The sequence below is a fragment of the Typopeltis vanoorti genome, chromosome 19, assembly GCF_054136105.1.
Source record: "Typopeltis vanoorti isolate ZY-2024b chromosome 19, IOZ_Tvanoo_1.0, whole genome shotgun sequence".
Classification (NCBI taxonomy): Eukaryota; Metazoa; Arthropoda; class Arachnida; order Uropygi; family Thelyphonidae; genus Typopeltis; species Typopeltis vanoorti.
The window spans coordinates 2,071,513-2,090,923 of NC_143567.1; the positions used below are offsets into that span (position 1 = coordinate 2,071,513).

At 38.7% G+C, this 19,411-nt stretch overlaps 1 protein-coding gene across 1 annotated transcript in view; it reads right to left on the minus strand.

Annotated features, from left to right (window-relative positions):
* Positions 1–19,411, minus strand: part of LOC150095818 (hatching enzyme 1.2-like) — a 71,489-nt gene that overhangs the window by 37,032 nt on the left and 15,046 nt on the right. The window contains exons 4-5 of the mRNA XM_090409359.1: positions 10,408–10,484; positions 5,553–5,628 (exon numbers count right to left, since the gene is read on the minus strand). Of these exons, the coding sequence (XP_090265485.1) occupies positions 5,553–5,628; positions 10,408–10,484 (153 nt within the window). The remainder of the gene's footprint in view (positions 1–5,552; positions 5,629–10,407; positions 10,485–19,411) is intronic.

A 19,411-nucleotide genomic window follows, 5' to 3' on the forward strand; every position in this document is an offset into this window, starting at 1 on the left:
TCGCCTAACCTTTTCCTCATCTCTTCATCTGACATCAAATATCAGAAACAACAACAGCAGAAATAGTCTGATGAAAGGGAAGATCTCGAGGATATGATAAAGAGTACAAGAAGAGTAAAAAGACTACAGGATTTTTAGAAGATTAATCCGAGTATTTTAGCATATAATCCTGAAATCTTTCATCTATTTAAACTATATGTATGTATGTATCGAGATCTAAGGCGATGAAATGTTATCAAATTGTGCTGTTAAATGAATTCTAGAAGCAACGAAGTGTGCATATGGTATGTAAGAATTGATTTCTTGAAACCAATGATCAGTCAAACGTCATAAGATCTTGACAAGAGATTTTGTCAAGATGCTAATATAAGTACGCATTAGTATGTCAGGTCAATTAACAGAATATTATGTGGAATATGTGATGTCATTTATTTTCTGGAGTAGATATCATCAATAGTTGATCACATATTGACTTCGTAATAGTTATTTGTCGTCGCCTAAACAGGCTTGAAGAATCGGATTACAGAATGAAATCTTTCCCAGAATGATTGAATAAATACCATGTGCAATAAACAGATAATTCAATCTAAAAGGGATGTTTATTAAATACGGAGGCATAGACTATTTCATGTGTCGTTTCCGTTTCGAAACAACACGCGAATTCACTGAATTTTCAAACGAGTCTGAGAATTATAATCGTGTGATGAGAAGTTATAGGATAACCAACTTTTTTCCTGGTGTAAGCAAAAGTCTTAATAAAAGATGCGTTCTCAGTTTTACAAGAAAATTAAAAGAAATCAAGCGATGCATTTCATATTAATTTTCGTGGCATGTGCCACATGCCACGTCTATGGAATTCGCGATAATCTCATGTAAACATCTTATATAACGATGATATTTATATGAATCCCTCGCACGTTCGATGCAAAGAACACGAAAACGACCTATCTTCAGATACTTAGAGATTAAAATGCGGTTCTGAGAATGTTTGCATCTTCCTCAAATAACGATGAACACGCGTTCATGACTTTATTTGTGTAAAATGCGTGCTCAAAAGATCATTTCGTATTTCTAAAACATCCTTCGCCTTTGTTACATTATTTCTTCCTCTTAGGTGCAAAGCGTTCATTAAACTTTGGCCATAAAACTAAATATGGTTTGATTCTAAACGAAATCTGGAATTTTCACAGCTGAAGTTTGCAGTGCAGCTGCCGGAGAATCTACGCGCTTAACAGACATTCATATACCGACCTCATTAACCTTAGTAGATCTTTGACCGTAATCCCACTATTTGGGTAGTATTACGTTCATAAGTTCCCCAGGAACTTTTCCCACTAGCAGGTCAGTTTCCTGAGAAAATTACCGTTGGTATTAATGACTAAACATAAACACGTAACTAATAAGATTTTCAATAAGTAAATATTTCGTCCAAAGTATCATTGGACATCTTCAGCACATTTAATTCAAACCATACTAGGAATTGCATACAGTTACGGGCGCATGCTTGCAATGGAATCCCGCTATGCGTACAGGAGCGTGTTATAGAATTAAATTAAAATATAACTGAAAAAAAAAAAGATTACATTTAAATGAGATAACATATAAAATTATTTTACACAATTTAGGATGAAAATTTCCCAGACTTTAGGGATATTACTCTCTCTTACGAATGTCATTACGGTTCAAATTAGGTCTGTGACATAGGGCTTCAGAACTTTCTTTATATAAAAGTTCATGTTTATATGAAGATCTATGTAGAAATTTGGTTTTATTCCAATGGATCCTATGGTTTGGGTTTTCAATTCCGTGTTGTGCGAGGACAGATTTCTGCGGTTTAATGTGACGGATATGGTCTTGATGTTCCGAAATGCGTTTGTTAATGTATCTACCTGTCTGTCCACAGAAGGAGAATTTACAGGAGCAAGGGACCTCGTACACACCAGGTTGCATACGAGGTGAGCGTTTGTCTTTAGCAGAAGCAACCAATTGTGGGTTAAGTTGATTGGTTTGTAGGTAGCAGCCAATTTTTATTTCTTCATAATTTTGAAAGACGTTCGGAGATGCCTTTTACATACGGTATGGGAATACTACGGATTTGTTCTTGTCTAGGTTGATGTGCGGGGAAGCGACTGATGATATTTTTGTTAGTGTTTGGATTGAATCCATTTTGTATGGCTGTATTTTTGATTATTTCCAATTCTTGGTTTAAAGAAACTTCGGAGGAGCAGATCTCTGGATACTAATGATTTAATGATGCCAAATTTTTTAGATGGATGGTGAGCAGAAGAACTGTGAATGTAGCATCATGAAAAAGTCGGCTTACGATAGAAGTGTAGATGGAGCCATCTTTTGTTTGGATTTGTATATCCAGGAAGAAGATACCCTGTGGAGATTCGTTTTGGGGCGTGAATTTGATGCGCGGATGAAGAAGATTGATTTTATCTAGGAACAAGTGTAGTTCTTGTTCAGAATGACCCCAGACAGCAAAGACGTCATCAACGTATCGTAGTCCGATTTTTTGTTTAGAATTAAACGTGAAATGTTTTCATCCAAATGTTCTAAGGGGACTAAGTTTGGTGGTAAGGAAGACCACATTGCTGTTCCTTCTTCTTGCTTGTACATTTTCTCTTTCCAAGTGAAGTATCCGGATGTAATAACAAATTTGAATAATCTGACAATGTTAGATGGAATTTCTGAGTTAGCACGTATATTGCTTCCTTTTGGGGCGAAGGGGGAGACAATGTCGAAGCTAATTAGCATGTCAGTTTCCAACAGTTGAATGTCTTTTATTTTTGCATGAAACTCTGGAGTTCTTATCCTTTCTTTTAGAGTTACACGGTGATCGGCATTCATTTTAATTCTGGATTAAATTCTGGAACATTCATTCTGGAGTTTTTAATTGATAATGCTTGAGTCTCCTATGAGAAGCCGGAAAAGGCTAGATAAAAATCTTGATAATTTGTAAGTCGAGCTGCCAATAGAATCCACGAGAGGTCTGAGTGAAACGGTATTCTTGTGGAGTTTAGGTAGACTGTATATTCTAGGAGGCCTAGCATGGTATGTCCTGAGTTTTTTTATTGTTCTTGATCTAAGGAAATGGTTTCATTTAGTAGTTTGTTAAGTTTCTTGAGCTGTCTTTTTGTAGGATCATAATCAAGTTGGGCGTATGTATTACGATCGATCTCTGAGTAGTAAATTCATTTTTCGATCATAAGTATTGGTATCTTGGACAACAGAGGTAAGAGCTTTCAATTCTGATGGAGGAATATTAAAGTCCAAAGGTTTGGCATCATATATTATTTTTGCAATTTCGAAACACAGTCTATTGGTTTCAATATTGGACAGATGGCCAATGTTTCTTTCAATATTGTGTATAAAATCTAAATATGGAATACGTTTAGATGAAATGGAAAACTTATGACATACTAGAACATGTTAGACCTCTTGCTCTAGCAAGAGGACATACGTTTGCCATTTCACCTAAACGCATTCCATTAGATAAAATCTAAATATTGTTTCAATGTTGTGTATAAAAACATTGAAACACCGACTTTTTCATGATGCTACCTTCACAATTCTTCTGTTCACCATCCATCTCAAAAATTTGGCATCATTAAATCATTAGTAACCAGAGCTCAGAGATTTGTTCCTTCGAAGGCTCTTTGCACTAAGAATTGGAAATAATCAAAAATACAGCCATACAAAATGGATTCAATCCAAACACAACGCACAAAATCATCAGTCACTCCCCCCGCACATCAACCTAGACAAGAACAAATCCGTAGTATTCCCATACCGTATGTCAAAGGCATCTCCGAACGTCTTTCAAAATTATGAAGAAATAAAAATTGGCTGCTACCTACAAACCAATCAACTTAACCCACAATTGGTTGCTTCTGCTAAAGACAAACGCTCACCTCGTATGCAACCTGGTGTGTACGAGGTCCCTTGCTCCTGTAAATTCTCCTTCTGTGGACAGACAGGTAGATACATTAACAAACGCATTTCGGAACATCAAGACCATATCCGTCACATTAAACTGCAGAAATCTGGCCTCGCACAACACGTAATTGAAAACCGTAGGATTTATTGGAAGAAAACCAAACTTCTGCATAGATCTTCATATAGACATGAACGTTTATATAAAGAAAGTTCTGAAGCCCTATGTCATAGACCTAATTTAAACCGTAATGACGTTCTTACTATCCCTAAAGTCTGGGAAATTGTCATCCTAAATTGTGTAAAATAATTTTTTATGTTATCTCATTTAAATGTAATCTTTTTTTTCAGTTATATTTTAATTTAATTCTATAACACGCTCTTGCACGCATGGAGGGATTCCATTGTAAGAATGCGTCCCTAACTGTGTGTAATTCCTAGTATTGTTTCAATTAACTGTACTGTAGATATACAGTGATACTTAGGACGAAATATTTACTTATTAAAAATCGTATTACTGTAGGTACGTGTGTATGTTTAGTCATGAATGCTCTATAGGTTTCATTATACAACAAAAACCGTAGGTATTAACATTATTATTAGCAGTAATAAAAGCGAGTGACGTGCTGAACACTATTTCCAGGATGATTTTTGAATAATTAAAATATTTTATTGGTTTTATTCATTTAAGAATAGTTTTTGGGCTACCGAGTTGCAGTGCATTCATTAAGGCAAAAGTCAAAGCCTCGTATAGCCGAGTATCCAAAATTGCCAATCCTGTTTTGCTAAAAATTATTTGGAGGATGAGGGGAGGTGGGGTGACGAATATAGATTTTATTCAAAGAAAGAGCTTCTTTTGTTATTCATTTTGGAAAATAAAGCCGACAATGAGAAGCAAAACGTGCAGAATTTAAAAGGGTTTACAACCGCTGAACAAGTATGGAAGTAGAAGTGTTTGCGTACAAAGACGTGTTCATGACTGCCTAATCTTAATTGAATAAGATTAGGCTCATTCCTCAATACAACACTCAAAAATTAGGTTGTCGTGAAGGAGAAATGAAGGTAATGCATTTGCGTTTCTGATTGCGTTTGTTCATTTTAATATTTTCGTAAAGCGGTTCCTGCAACTGAAATTAGGAAATCTTATGGCGAAGGTTGTTGGAATGGGGAGAGAAGTTGATATTATGAGTACTTAATAGCTTGTCTCATATGACAAAAATATATAAAAAAAAAAAAGGGAAAGGCGCCTATTTACAAAATTTAAATAGAAAGCTGCTGAGTTTAGAAAATTCAATTGAAACATTCTTCTTTCGTTTTCCCTCTCGCTATTCGAAATGTAATAACTTAAGTGGAGAGTTCCGTTTGCCAGTTTGTTCAGTTTTTCGCATCTTGTGAAATTTGTATTTCACAAGATGCGAAAAGACAACCATCTTTCTATCTATCCATCAATATCAAAGCCTAACCTTGCAGCTATCATTAGATTAGTTCGGTTTCCTCGCCCTCGCAAAACGTTCATTAAAACTATTCTGTTTTTGATAAATTTAAAACTCAGCATTTTCTACATTCATTGGTTGTATTAAATTATTTAATTAGCCAAAGTTTGGATGACTTACTGTAATTTCTGGAGATGACATACGGAATTCTTCCAGATGGCCATAAAGAATTTTCGATATCTTCAGACGTTCTGTCCTGTGCATACGAAACAAGAATTGGTTATTTATTAATCATGCTCCAATTCATTTAAAGCAAACATTAAAAAGCCTTCTGTGAAGTTCACAGAAAATTCACCAAAATCACACAAACCAAGGTAAGTCGCAATTCTGACGAACGAAATCTGCACTGAACAGCCAGATGATCCGTCATTTGACAACGTTATGATCTGAACGGGGATGGATGAATTAGTTTGAACTAGATTAAAATTTCGAAAACGAGGTTTAGAGTAAGAGAGGATGGAAAGATAGATAGAAGAGAGGTTTATGGAGTGAGAAGTTAGGGTCAAATGAGCGAGTGAATGAGGAGAAAACCATCCTTTGGTCTGAGCTTCTATGAGATGTGATCTTAAATAAAAGAAGAATCACCTTTTGCCATACATTTGGTCATTGAGAAGATGATAGTCAACAAATACATTGGGGGAAGGAGAGCATATTTTGATATGTTTGGAAGATAGATCGGAAACTATTAAAAGTGGTAGTGCATGGTTTTAAATATTTAAATGGAGGGTGTAAAATGAATGCGTCTGATATTTGTTTACGAGGAATTCATAGGGGCATTTTGTGTCCCGATGTGGTGCCCATTACGGCGGCTGTTTCACTTTTATGAATATGCTTTGCATGTGAGCACATTGCTTTCTGCAATGTGTTTTGCGGAACGCTAGAAAGTTCGGTAGTGCTTAATGAAACCGCGGATCAAAACATACTGCAACACTGTCCTCTCGTGTAATCAAAACAAGAAATATTTCTAAAGCACCTACTATGATAATCCCATGGAATGGGCCAAGCACTGATCCTTGAAAATCAAAAAGAAGTCGATTCCATAAATATTTGAAACTCGCAGCATATTCTCCATTTTGGAGCTTGAATGATGGCATTTTGCCTTTCAGACAGCGCACCAGAATCGCAATCCCGCCATTACTTTCCCAGAACATTTTCTTATTTATTACCACTACTTGGACTGAAGTTTTTTTGGCAAATTTCATTTGGTTTAATCCTTTACCCAAATGTAAGCAAAAGTAGTTCGTGAATGAAGTAGCCTCACGACTTTTCTACTTGTATAAAAAGGCTGTTGACTTTACATCAAAAGCTTGCATCATTAACCAGATCAGTTTCGAACATTGAGGTCTCGTCAGTAGGAACCAGAACTAAAAGATACTAAGGTGCGATCAATGCATAAAATCATATATTTTCCATATTCAAGTAGTAAAAAAAGGTGCAGCACTTTATTATTAAAATACTCGATCAGAGTTAGTTGTGGAAAGTTTTTACTTAGTGACAAAGTAAATTATATATGTAATTCCATTATGCAAATACGGTTTTTTGCATTATAGAATGTGCTAAATCGAATGATATAAAGTCAGCAGCTTCTATATACAAGTGCTATAGATGTTTTAAAAAAATTAAACAAGCATATGATTTCTTGTCAAATATAAATTACTTCTAACTAAGCGGGAAAACGTTCAACAGCTAGTTGGAACATGATCCATAGTAGCGTAACGATTATCATAAATTCTCTCTCCCTTTTCTGCATCATCCTTTTTTTTTTTTCAGATTTCATTCCGGTTCAATTGATAGCCCACCTAATTGCTCCCCAATGTCCAATTTTTTTCAGACCCCATCAACTATCTGGAATCACCAGGTCTCAAGTTAGATATCTTCTTCTCTTTCATACTTGTGAACCAAAACACTAAATTAAAGCAAACAACTTCGAGATAAGTTCGCTAACCTTCAGATGTATTGTGAATCGCATTTTGACATATTTAAGTGTCGTTATTACTAAACAAATTTGCGATATCTTAATGCTTTGCAAAAATAATGTTCGGCGTATGAATAGACCCACTGCTAGATTTAGAGGCAGAACAAGATGACTGAGTTTCTATAAAATATTCTGAAAGTAGATTAGCACACTGTAAGGTTGTTGAACTCCACACTTCGGAACTGCATAAAATGGAAAGACTGTGTGCGAAGAGAAGCGCGTTTTCTTGCGAATCGCACTTTGGAAAGGTTTTAATCCGCAGGCATTATTACTGTGAGCGAGCCGACAATCCATTCCAACAGATGAAATGGAAGCAATGAAGAAGAATTCTCATTTCCTTAAAGCAAAAAAATGCTCCGCAGATTTACTAAGTATTTGGCTCGCTTTAGATTACGCTTCGATTGCTTATCACTAAAAATATTAATTTTACTCGTTAAAAGTTTAGCCACTAGTTAGAAATCTGTAAACAGCCACGAAATGTCAACTAAGTATGAAACTGTGCACGCGAGTGTTCCGCTGTTAATTCCGTAAATTCTGCTCAGGAGATTGGTTTAAGCTTTTAGATCTCACTTGTCGGAGGGATAAGATCCGAATATTGGGAGAGCTCCGGAAGTTCACGTTTAAAGGCAAACATCCGCAAATTTCATAAGACGTTATTCCTAGTTTTAAGTGGGGACACGTGCCCTTTGAAGTGGACAATTATCATCTTCACGGAAAACTCTCTCAACAAAGAAGTCATACTGTCAATTCACAGTCATTATTATTTCGAACCTCATCTTGACGGCTGCGGAAATAATTTTTTGACACCAGCGATAACCTCTGAGAACATTTTCGCACGTTGTCTGAGATGTCGATTTCCATTCCTTTATTTGATCAATTAAAAAAAAATCAGTGATATTTTCTAGGTGTTAGCTGCTATCATAGGGGGGTGGATGTTTTTCACTCCGAAACAGGCAAACTGACCAGAAGAACATAATCCATACACATATTAGCCGTCTCTTAGCATTCTGTGGTAATTCCAAACCAGCACCACAGCCAGCCGTGGAGACATTAAATCCACATGTGCCCCACTGATAAATTCCCCTTTTGGGACTTACTAAGGAAACCATTACTCTTTTTGTACGTGATCTGCGAGTAATATGACATCGGCTTGCTGATGTCTTTATTTTTAAACTCCTCGTGATGTACGACGTATAAAATTAGTCTCATTAGCAAGTAGAATGATCTTTCCGTGGCATTCACCCAATAAATATTGTGTGTGTGTGGGGGGGGGGGGAATTTGTCATGTTAAAAAACTGTAAAGCACTAGTATTTTCGTGTGGACAGACAAAATATAATTTTGTAGTACTTCAACGCCTCTAATAGGCAAAAAGGTAATGTTCTACTGGTCGAAGAGTCCATAACGTTGAGGAACCTCTATCTGGTCTCTTTCGACTAAAGGTGAGTTAGCCGGTCTCACAAGGAGGTAAAGGGTTTGTTCCCAGGAAACTCGGGTTTTTCGTTCCTCAGAACAGGCAAACCGGCCCGTGAACACACAGACGGATCTACAGTGTGGGATTCCCCTAGTTTTCCTCATCCATCCTAAGGGACGGATGAGGAAAATTGAGGAAATCCCACACAACAGCAACATCATAGCAGAGTCGCATATTAGTAACTTCAATCGTAGAGAAGGAAAAGGATTTCATTCTGGCAGCCACGTGTTTAATGAAAGGAATATACAACTGTAAATTTGTTACCATAGAGCCTGCTGAATTTTGACTACCGTTATGCTAGTAACGCCTTACAAAATGCACTGTTATTTAAAAAGGAGAGGGAAAGAACCGCTCAAAATAAATATTTATTTTTATTTTTTTCCAATGCAATAAATATTTATTTTTATTGCATTGGAAAATTACGCCCATTAAAATATGAATAAAGTAATTCTAATATGAATTACGTTATTATATGCATTATATTTGTTCATTAACGATATAGGAAAGGATCTGAGAGGAACTGTTCATTTATTTGCCGATGATGCAAAGTTGGGAAGAGCAATAGTGAATGCTCAGGATGTCAAAATTTTGCAGGATGATTTGGATAGTTTGGAGGACTGGGCTAAAGAGAATGGATGTCAATTTAATGTGGCAAAGTGTAAGGTTATGCATTTTGGGGTGAAAAGATTAGCAGCAGTATACCACATTGGTGGAACTGCACTCCAGGAGATTGATGAGGCCAGGGACTTGGGAGTGTCGGTGGATATGGAGTTGAAGTTTAGGGGGGCACATTGCAAAAGTGGCTAAATCAGCTCATCAAATCACTTGGTTACTGAAGAATATTTTGACAAGCAGAGACAAGCAAGTTATTGTTCCTCTGTATCGAGCCTTGATAAGACCCCATCTCGACTACTGTGTCCAGATATGGGCGCCAGGGTTTCTTCTTGATGGGGAGGAGGTGGAGAGGATCCAGAGACGAGTGACCAAGATGATAGCAGGTCTATGGAATGAACCTTATGAGAACAGGTTGAAGATTTGTGGGTTTCAGAAATTGGTTGATAGGGAGATAAGGGATGATATGATTGAGACATTCAAATTACTGAAGGGGTTTCTATAAGATTAATTCAGAGGATATATTTGAGAACAGGACTGGTCGTGGGAGGACTAGGGGCCATCCATGGAAACTGGGAAAGAGTGTGGTTAGCAAGGGTGTTAGAGCTAGATTTTGTACTTGAGAGAGTGGTAAATGAGTGGAATAAGCTGCTAGATTCTGTTGTGGGTACCATGACTGTGAATGAATTCAAGGCAAAGTATGATAGATACTGTGTGGATGTTGAATAGTTGTTCTTGACATGATGTTAGGGTCTCCCTCGATGAGTCTAAGGACTCCTTGGAGTTGCCCGTAATAATAATCATAATATTATATAATAATATAAGTATATATAAATTATATATTATTATATATAAATTTGTTATATGTAATTCTAAATTTATATAACATAATCAATGAAAGCCGATATTAGCTTACCATCGTTTCGAAATATGGATGACTGCTCATGGGAAATAAGCCTGGAACCTCAGTATCGGACACCCCACTGTCTTCATCTGAAAATTTTAAAACATTTATAGCGATTTTTTTTTCTGATTGAAACAAGTTATATTTATTTTCACAAGTACAGTGGAATTCGAATCGAACATTTGGAAGTCTACTTACAGTATTTTTTTCAAAAACCAATCGGTTAATGTATCCGCTAAAAACTATAATTAAAAATCATTAAACTATCATTACCGTAGGAGGAGTTGGGCTTACTTTTTCTATTTTTGTTAATTGTTAATACATTTTTACATAGTCCAGAAACTGCTCTATCAACTAAACATGGAACCTTTTCAAGCCACTTCAGACCTCCAATAAGCGGGTAGTCATGTGAGGTTCTGGTCAATGGAACTCATCTCTCATCTAAAGACAAAGCACGAACATGAATACTCAGTGAGATTTAAACCGGCAGCCAGTTGGTTAGGGAGTGCATATGCTAACCACTTGGCCAACTAAGCCAGGTATGGAGATGCCATCACTTTTACTCCAGCAAACTCTGGTTTTTCATTCCCAAAACTGGATAGAGAGAATACACGCAATTTATAGACAAATTATTCTGATGGATTGCCTTTGTAACGTTTTTCAGAAAGATGGTTATAGATTCGATTCTAGTTGCCGATTGGAGGAACTTCTTTCTTCTATGATTTACACTTTAGTATTGATTTAAGTAATATTTTAATCCCGCAGCTCAAAACTCAACAGCAGAAACCACATTAATTTTGAGTATGTGCACTTGTTAAAATTTCGATTAATGAGTCAGCGGAACTTGTCTGTCATAATAAAAGGCATTAAATGATTTTTTCCAATTTAGGTTCGCTGGAATTGGAAAAATCTAGCCATCTTATCCTAAATTAAGGCTTCGTAAGCAATACCGTCCATAATACCGTCCATAACATAACATAAGCAATACCGACGGTAATGCTTACTTCGTAAGCATTACCGTCCATGACCTGCTTGACAGGTCATGGACGGTAATGGCGTGGAAAGGACTTCAGATAACTCGTAGAGCAGCCTAAGAATCTTCAGACTCGATTACAAAATTTCTTCCCAGTATTTTTTTTAAACTTATTTTTTTATATTTTTAATTCTTGAACCGTAAGAAATTGTTGAAGCATCCTAATAAAAATGATAACAAATTTCAAAATAATTGTTTTCTGAGTTTTAAATACGATTACTTTAGATGAGCCATGCATTGTGTCTGATTGGGTTCAAATCCCGCTTATGACGGAAAGGAAGATTTACAAGGGCTGAAGCTGAGTGCACCATTCTTACGTGGAAAGATTTGTTTCTCCTTTTAACTAGGATTCCCTCCCTTCAGACAAACCAGACGGAGAACACCCACCAGACTGTAGCGAAAGCTTTCCAGTCTGCGTAAATAGCGATTCAGGAAAAGGCTGACTGTATAACGCCCTGCAGTTTACTTAAGTATTAGGAGTATTAAGTATTATGATGGTGTGAATTCTGATGAGAGCGTTAAACCAGATGCATAATTTTTTATTGCATTAAACTTGCTGAAGACTGGTTATTCATTCCTTTATTCATTGAGCGAGTGATTTTTTTTCATGTACTCAGCTTTTCATTAAACGCTGTGACATACAAAGGTATGATGCGTATGGATTTCAGATAAAATCTAAATTATCCCCGCTGACACACACGCTTACTTTAGTCAGGTCGAACAAGTTCTGCACCAAAATATTTTGAATCCTTTCTGCTGATTGTAATTACTGATGGTTTGCTTTAAAAGAAAAGAAAGTGTACGTGCTGTTAGGCCTTAAGAGAGAAGGTTCAGCACGTTAATATCCTGCATGATTACATTCTCCAGCATAGAATCTAAAAAATAAAAAGATCCGAGCATTAAGACAAAACTCTCTCTCTCTCTTCTAACTCATATAGAGAGGATGATGTCATCAGAGATTTAATACAAATTAAATCTCTGATGACAAATATCGTGTTTAATTATCGAGTTGGAGCTCTTCCATCATATTACCCAATGCATTATCGGTAAAGCCTTATAAATATGATTATTTAATAACATTTCGAGAGAGAGAATTAAAGTTAATCCTGCTGTCCTTCATCCCTAAATAGAACTTCGTTAGTCAGGATAATCAGAAAGTACAAGAAAAATTATGTTTGCTGTGCGGTTACACAAAGCGGATTAAAAGTTAACACGGAATCTGAAGATTGTCTTCCTGAGACGAGAGATTTTCGATTATGAATTTCATCTTTTGATGAATTTGACGAACTAATTCATTCTCTTTTGTTTTCAAGTACTCCGATTTTTCTCGTCGTGAAATTGGTTTACAGGAACAGTGAGGTAACATTCGTTATAACATTCACCGAAACATTTCAGCTAGGCATGCATTTTAACGGTATTCGGCTCTGATCACTGTTTGAGGCCCATGAAAAAAGAGGTCCTCTGCGCAAATGTGCAGTTCCATTAAAAAAAAATTAGAGGATTACATGTTTGATGTGAAAATTACATAATCATTTTATTAATAAAAAGATGAAATCCATCTTCCAAGCCTCTGTTATTGCAATGAAATAAAAAGAATAAAAACGATGCCAGCCTGGTTGGCCGAGTGGTTAACGCTCTTCAGATTCGAATCTCGCTGTTCTCAACAGCAGGTTTTCCATGTGTTATCTAACCCTAAGCTCACCCGTACTGATACCAGTATGGGTGAGTAACAAGCTAACAGTCTTTCGTGGATGAGACTCGCGTTAATAATCCAAAATTTTCACATTATTATGCGAACTTGGTATCTGTTCTTTCTCACCATCCGCAGTACACACCAAGTATGAAGATTGTGCAGAATTCATTTAACTTGTAATCAATGAAAACTATCCCTTAAACAAGATAATTTGGTCATATGGGCCTTCATGTGAAGGCGAGTTAATCAGTCTCATACGGAGGGGGATGCCAGGGTTTGGGATTCAGCAATTCGGGAAAACGGCGAGGAGAACACACGCGTTTACATACCAAAAAATACACTTATAGGAGCAAGGTTAAGGGTCGTCGTGGCCGCTTAACCATTGATGATATTAATAATGAACCATCACGTGCAAGAAACGGCATCATAGTGTGGAGACTGTACAGTAATATGAACTGGCATCATTTCATACACATGCTGGTATTTTAGCAATGCTTCGTGCTCTGTATGCTCGGCAGCTATGTTATCTACCCAAGAAGGGCGCAAATGGATAATTTCAAAATAATAATAGTGTGCGTATATTCCCTGCGCTCAGTCAGCACGTCTTCAGAACCCGTTTCCTATATCTCGACTCAACTGAGAAGCTATTAGAAGTTAAAATGTGATTTACGGACACACCGTGTACTAATCTCATCACTTACGATGCGACTTGAAGACATTATTACTTAAGAAAGTGGTTTGTAATTATCCCGGAATACGGCCCTAAATCCATAATTGCCACAGTGTGTTAATGTCTGGCCGTGCTATACAATATTCAGCTATTGTTTCGAATAGATATTTATGTATAAGAAATAAATTAGAACCAACAAGGCTTGTTTGCAAACTATATAAACGATTACGCTGTAGAAAGACAAGCAGTCTGCTCTATTGGATAACAGAGGAGCGATATAATGAGAAGAAAATGAACGAAGTGTGAAATAAGCGCTACAAGACATTAACTTGCATCATGAAAGGCAGTTAATGATACTAAGATCATCTATGACTGGTTTCAGTCTGTCTGGTATTGTTCACTGCTCAAGTATTCGCTTATTTAGAACAAATTTGAGTTGTGTGAATTAGTTTCATTTATGTATACCTGTTTGTGGATATGCTCGTTTGCTGCTGAGCCCCCCCCCCCCCCCAATTGAGCTTTTATAAGGTTCATAGCCATCTCGTAGGCTGGATGCAGAGTTTTTGCTCCTCGAAAGAGGCAAACCAGAAAAATACAAGGAATTAACGCATGCATAACATGCTGGCCTCTCAGTGTTCACTGTTTCGGCTGTAATAGCTAATAACTTCAATAGCTTCTGTAACTCCAAACAGTCCGGTTATGAATCTCGAAGGTTCATACTTTAGTTTAGTATAGAAGACCTGACCAGCTCACTAGCTTCTAGTCCAACCTTACTCTAGTACACCATACGGCGCGTATTGCCTTTTAATCTCGATCATTAATATCTACCAGCCGGCAACACGGCCTTTGAGACAAGCTCAACAGAACATTGAAATGTAGCGTAATTACTGGATGCATGCTAAGTTGAAGTTCGGATTGAGAGTAGTTTGATAATAGTTGGCATTGAATGCGAGGATTATTCAAAGATCGTGCACTTGCATGCAGCCTCGTTTTGATGAGACTCAACTTCAAATTAGTTCTTACATGAACTTCTCTTATAAAGAAAGATCACAAATAATCAAGCATAATACACATAATGAACTAAATCGCTGCATATAAACGAGTATATATTTATATCAGGCGTATTGTTTGGTGCAGAGAATACTATCGTCCCCTATACTCACTCATCCACCCACCGTACATAATTAGTTGCGAGCAGGCGGTCGTCCAAAGACGACCGCCTGCTCGCAACGGCCAATTCACCGTGAAAATGTCCGCGCGGTTAGCCTAGTGGCTTCTCAGCCAATATGCCTGGGGAAGGAGTGTCCTAGGTTCGATTTCCGTCGACGACGTGAAGAACTTAAGGATCTTCCTCAGCCATAGTCAAGTTAGCGGGTCTTGTGCGTGGACAGCAGGGTTTTTTCCGCCAGTTTATCTGGGGGGTTTCATCCGGCAAGCAGGCAAACCGGCCCCCTGAACACACGGATTAAAGCCAGGAATATTGACCCAGCCATAGACCTGATTCGTCAGCCTATGTCGGTTCCGGAGCCCGGATAAAATTTGGGGGGACTCAGATGGTGCTGTACATTCCGGTAAAAAAAAAAGGGGGGGGTTACTGTACGGAAACGAAGGACTGTGAAAATTCTCTTCCATTCCCACGTCTCATCATTCTTTACGGGTTAACCATATCAGAAAATCTCACTCCTCCGTGGGGATTTTCACAGCACTTTTTGTTCACTAGAGATCATTTTATTATCTTATTCTTTCATCAACTATCCAATATCGGTTTGTTTCTATTTTACGTCATTTATTTACTTTTTCATTTATTTATATCTTACAGTTCTAAGTTCGCTGTCAGCTACGATCCAACTCAAAACAGAAACCAACCAGGCCAAGAATACCTCGAAGGCACAGAATGCTATTCGGCTTGAATATATATTAATCTTTCTACTTTTCGTATATATATAAATTTGAAACACACACACACACACACACACACACACACACTAAATTGCATTCTGTCTTGATCATGCGTATTTGGTAGTCGCCATAAGGAAGATGACTTTGGAATGCTTCACAAAATGCTAATGTTTTACACTTTATATTTCAATAGAGCCGAATAGAAGCAACAAGTTCTATACATTGCCTAAAAATGTAAATATATCCTCTTATAAGATGATACACACGTAGTAGTAGTATCATCTTATAAGTTTTTAAGAGGATAAGTTTCCTCATAAGTTTTCCCAAAAATGGGAAAACTTATGAGGGAACTGGTTTGTAAACTGAACTAATAAGGGATGTGTTGCTATACGAGTTATTTCCTGGACTAATCATTTTGTTTGTCAACTCCACTGAGGAAGGTTGGCAACCTGTAACGCATTTTTCTTTCTCGACTCTGGGAGTCGACTGAAGTCTTTTTTTGGCTTCTCATTTTATTTCTTTATGGCAAAGGACATACTCTGAAACATAAGCTTTTTGCGAACCTTTTTTTAAATTTCGATATGCAAAAAGTTTGCCTTTGCCTATTTGGCATAAAATAATGGATGCTTCCCTCCCCCCCGTTTTTCTTGGATAAAAAATATTATATGACTTGTAAGTGCCAGATGTAATTCATTACCCGGTGAGACGCAGCCATATTTATTGGAGGGATGCGGTAAATACTTCCATGCTTAGTCTTGAGATAAGAACTTCAGTTTCTTTGGTCCTCCACTATCCGCGAGTACAGCAGTGAAACCAGTAGTGTCTGGTGGGAGTCCGAGTATGAGTGTTAAGGCTCCAGGTGAAAAACCACAACTTAGCTGTTGTGCAAGCCTATGCATCGTCAGAATACTCTGCCTTCTTAGAGGAAGTGGATGTTGTTTTGGACAGAGTGGCAGACATGGAACCAATCCTGCTAATGGGTAACTTCAATGAACATGTTGGAACAGATGACCAGACATGGAGGGGGTGTGGTTGGGAGGAACGGAGACCCCGACCTTAACGCGAATGGGTTGAAATCATTGTACTTCTGCTATACTAACAGCTTGTCCATAATGAATACCTTCTTTCAGCACCGAGAAGTCCATAAGTATACCTGGTACAGGGATACACTTGGACAAAGATCTCTGATTGACTTCTTTATAGTTTCAGCAGACCTAGTTTCCTCAGTACTGGACGTTCGTGTGAGGAGAGGGACAGAACTGTCAACTGACCACCACCTTGTTGTCTGCACTCTACGGCTACAGAAACTAAATGCTACCATCAACGCTGATAGACCTAAGCAGCTATATCGCAAGTCCCTGTATGAATGCCCGGAGTTTTGTGTCAGGGTAAACAGGAAAGAGCAATTAAGATGACCAGAAATGGAGGGGTGTGGTTGGGAGCAACGAAGATCTTTCTGAACCTTTTACAGTCTCCGTTGGTCTCCGCCAAGGGTGTGTTCTGTCACCCCTCCTTTTCATGATACGAGATGATATCAAAAAGATTCGAGACTAGTTTTGTAATACGCCAATAGATTGCAGTACAAGGCTGCACGCACAGTCACTGGGAGCACAGACCTTCGTAAGTCAGTGTGCCAAAAGACATCGTTCTGTGTAAATCGGGAGCTGTGCAACTGGTGCTATTCTGATCACGTGTGTTACCACGTCTGCGATTTCATCATGGACAGCAAGTTAGAACAAAGAGCGAACGTGAAATTCTGCGTGAAACTGGGCAAATCTGCCTCAGGAAGAACATCACTGGAAGACGATGAGAGATCAGGAAGACCTGCAACGAGCTCAACCTCCGTAAATCGAAACCATTCGGCAACTTGTGCATGAGGATCGTCGGAGAATACTCCACAACATTGCTGCCATTGTCATTGTGTCATACAGAACAATCCAGGCAATAATCACGATATTGATTCGAACATGCGCCATGTTGCTGCCAAGTTCGTCCCTAGGCTGCTGACCCAGGAGCAGAAGGAAAACCGCGTAGAAGTCTGTCAAGAACTCCGTCAGCGTGCCGTGGACGACCCGTCCTTCATGTCGAGGATCAATACCGGTGAAGAAACTTCGGTGTACGGGTATGACCCTGAGACGAAGCAACCGTCTTCACAGTGGAAGAGCCCATCATCTCCATGACCGAAAAAGGCGAGGCAGGTCCCCAGCTCGACCAAGTGCAACGCTCATCGTCGTTATCGACATTCGCGGCATTGTGCATCGAAAATTCATCCCCAGGAGCCAGACCGTCAGTTGCGAGTTCTACTGCCAGGTTTTAAGGCGTCTGAGGGAGGACATTCGGCAAAAGCGACCGGATCTGTGGCGCTTGAAAAACTGGATGTTTCACCACGACAATGCACCCTGTCACCGAGCTCTCCTCACACGTGAGTTTCTCGCCAGAAACAACATGATCTCACTTCCGCACCCACCCTACTCGCCAGATTTGGCTCCTGCGGACCTCGCCCTCTTCCCTACGATGACGATCCAGCTAAATGGTCGCCGTTTTGACACCATTGTGGAGATCCAGCGCGAATCGCAGAAGGTGCTTGACACGCTTCAAAAAGAAGACTTCCAGGACACATTCCAGAAGTGGAAGGAGCGCTGTATTGCTGCAAGGGAACTATTTGAAGGTAATAGTTTGTAAACGTAGATAAATAAAGTAATTTCTCGTAAACAGAGCTAGTCTCGCAAATGTTTGATACCACATCGTATTTATGGACTAGATTGATAAGCACAGCCGAGGCATTGGACGTCTGCTTTTTGCAGATGACCTAGTTTTGATTAGCTCTGCCACAGATGACCTCCAGCAGACTCTGGATAGGTTTGTAGCTGTATGTGCAGAAGCCGGGATGAAAATCAGTGTGGCCAAAACGGACATTTGTGGTCTCAAGACAACCATCCTAGTGCACTCTACATGTCAGTGCAACCCCACTGAGGCAGGTGGAGAAGTTTAAATACCTTGGGTCCCTATTCACGAGTAATGGAAAGTGGGACGTAGAGCTAGATACTCGCATTGAATCAGCAAGCGCAATATTGCGGGAGCTTGGCCGTTCGGTAGTATTGAAGCGGGAGTTAAGCCAGAAGGCAAAGCTGGCTGTCTTCAATACAGTCTATGTCCCCATCCTCACCTATAGTCATGAGAGCTGGGTAATGATCGAAAGAATGCGGACACGAATCCAAGCAGCTGAAATGAGGTTCCATCGAGGGTTGCGGGGCTGACAAGATATAGAAGCTCTGCAATTAGGGGAAACCCTCAATACTCAACCGCTGCTTTTTCGTGTTGAGAGATCACAGTTACGATGGTACGGACACCTGGTCAGAATGCCACAAGAGAGGCTCCCACAGGCCCTCTTTGCTAAGCCAGAGGGTGAGAGGCCACGCGGAAGGCCAAGGACTCGCTGGATAGACTATATCCAAAACCTTGGGTGGACACGTCTGAGAGTCCCACCAGAACACCTGAGCTTGGTAGCTGAGGATCGTGACCATTGGAAGTCAATCTTGCAGCTGCTTCCCCCAACAACCCAATTAGGAAAGGTGGGCCTTGAAGATGGATGGATGAAAAAAATAAAATTTAAAAAATAAACTGAAAAACAAAACAAAATCATATGAACGAGGCAAATAAATAAATAAAATAAAATGGTGCATGAAACAAAAACAATAAAATGTACACAAAATATCCTCGC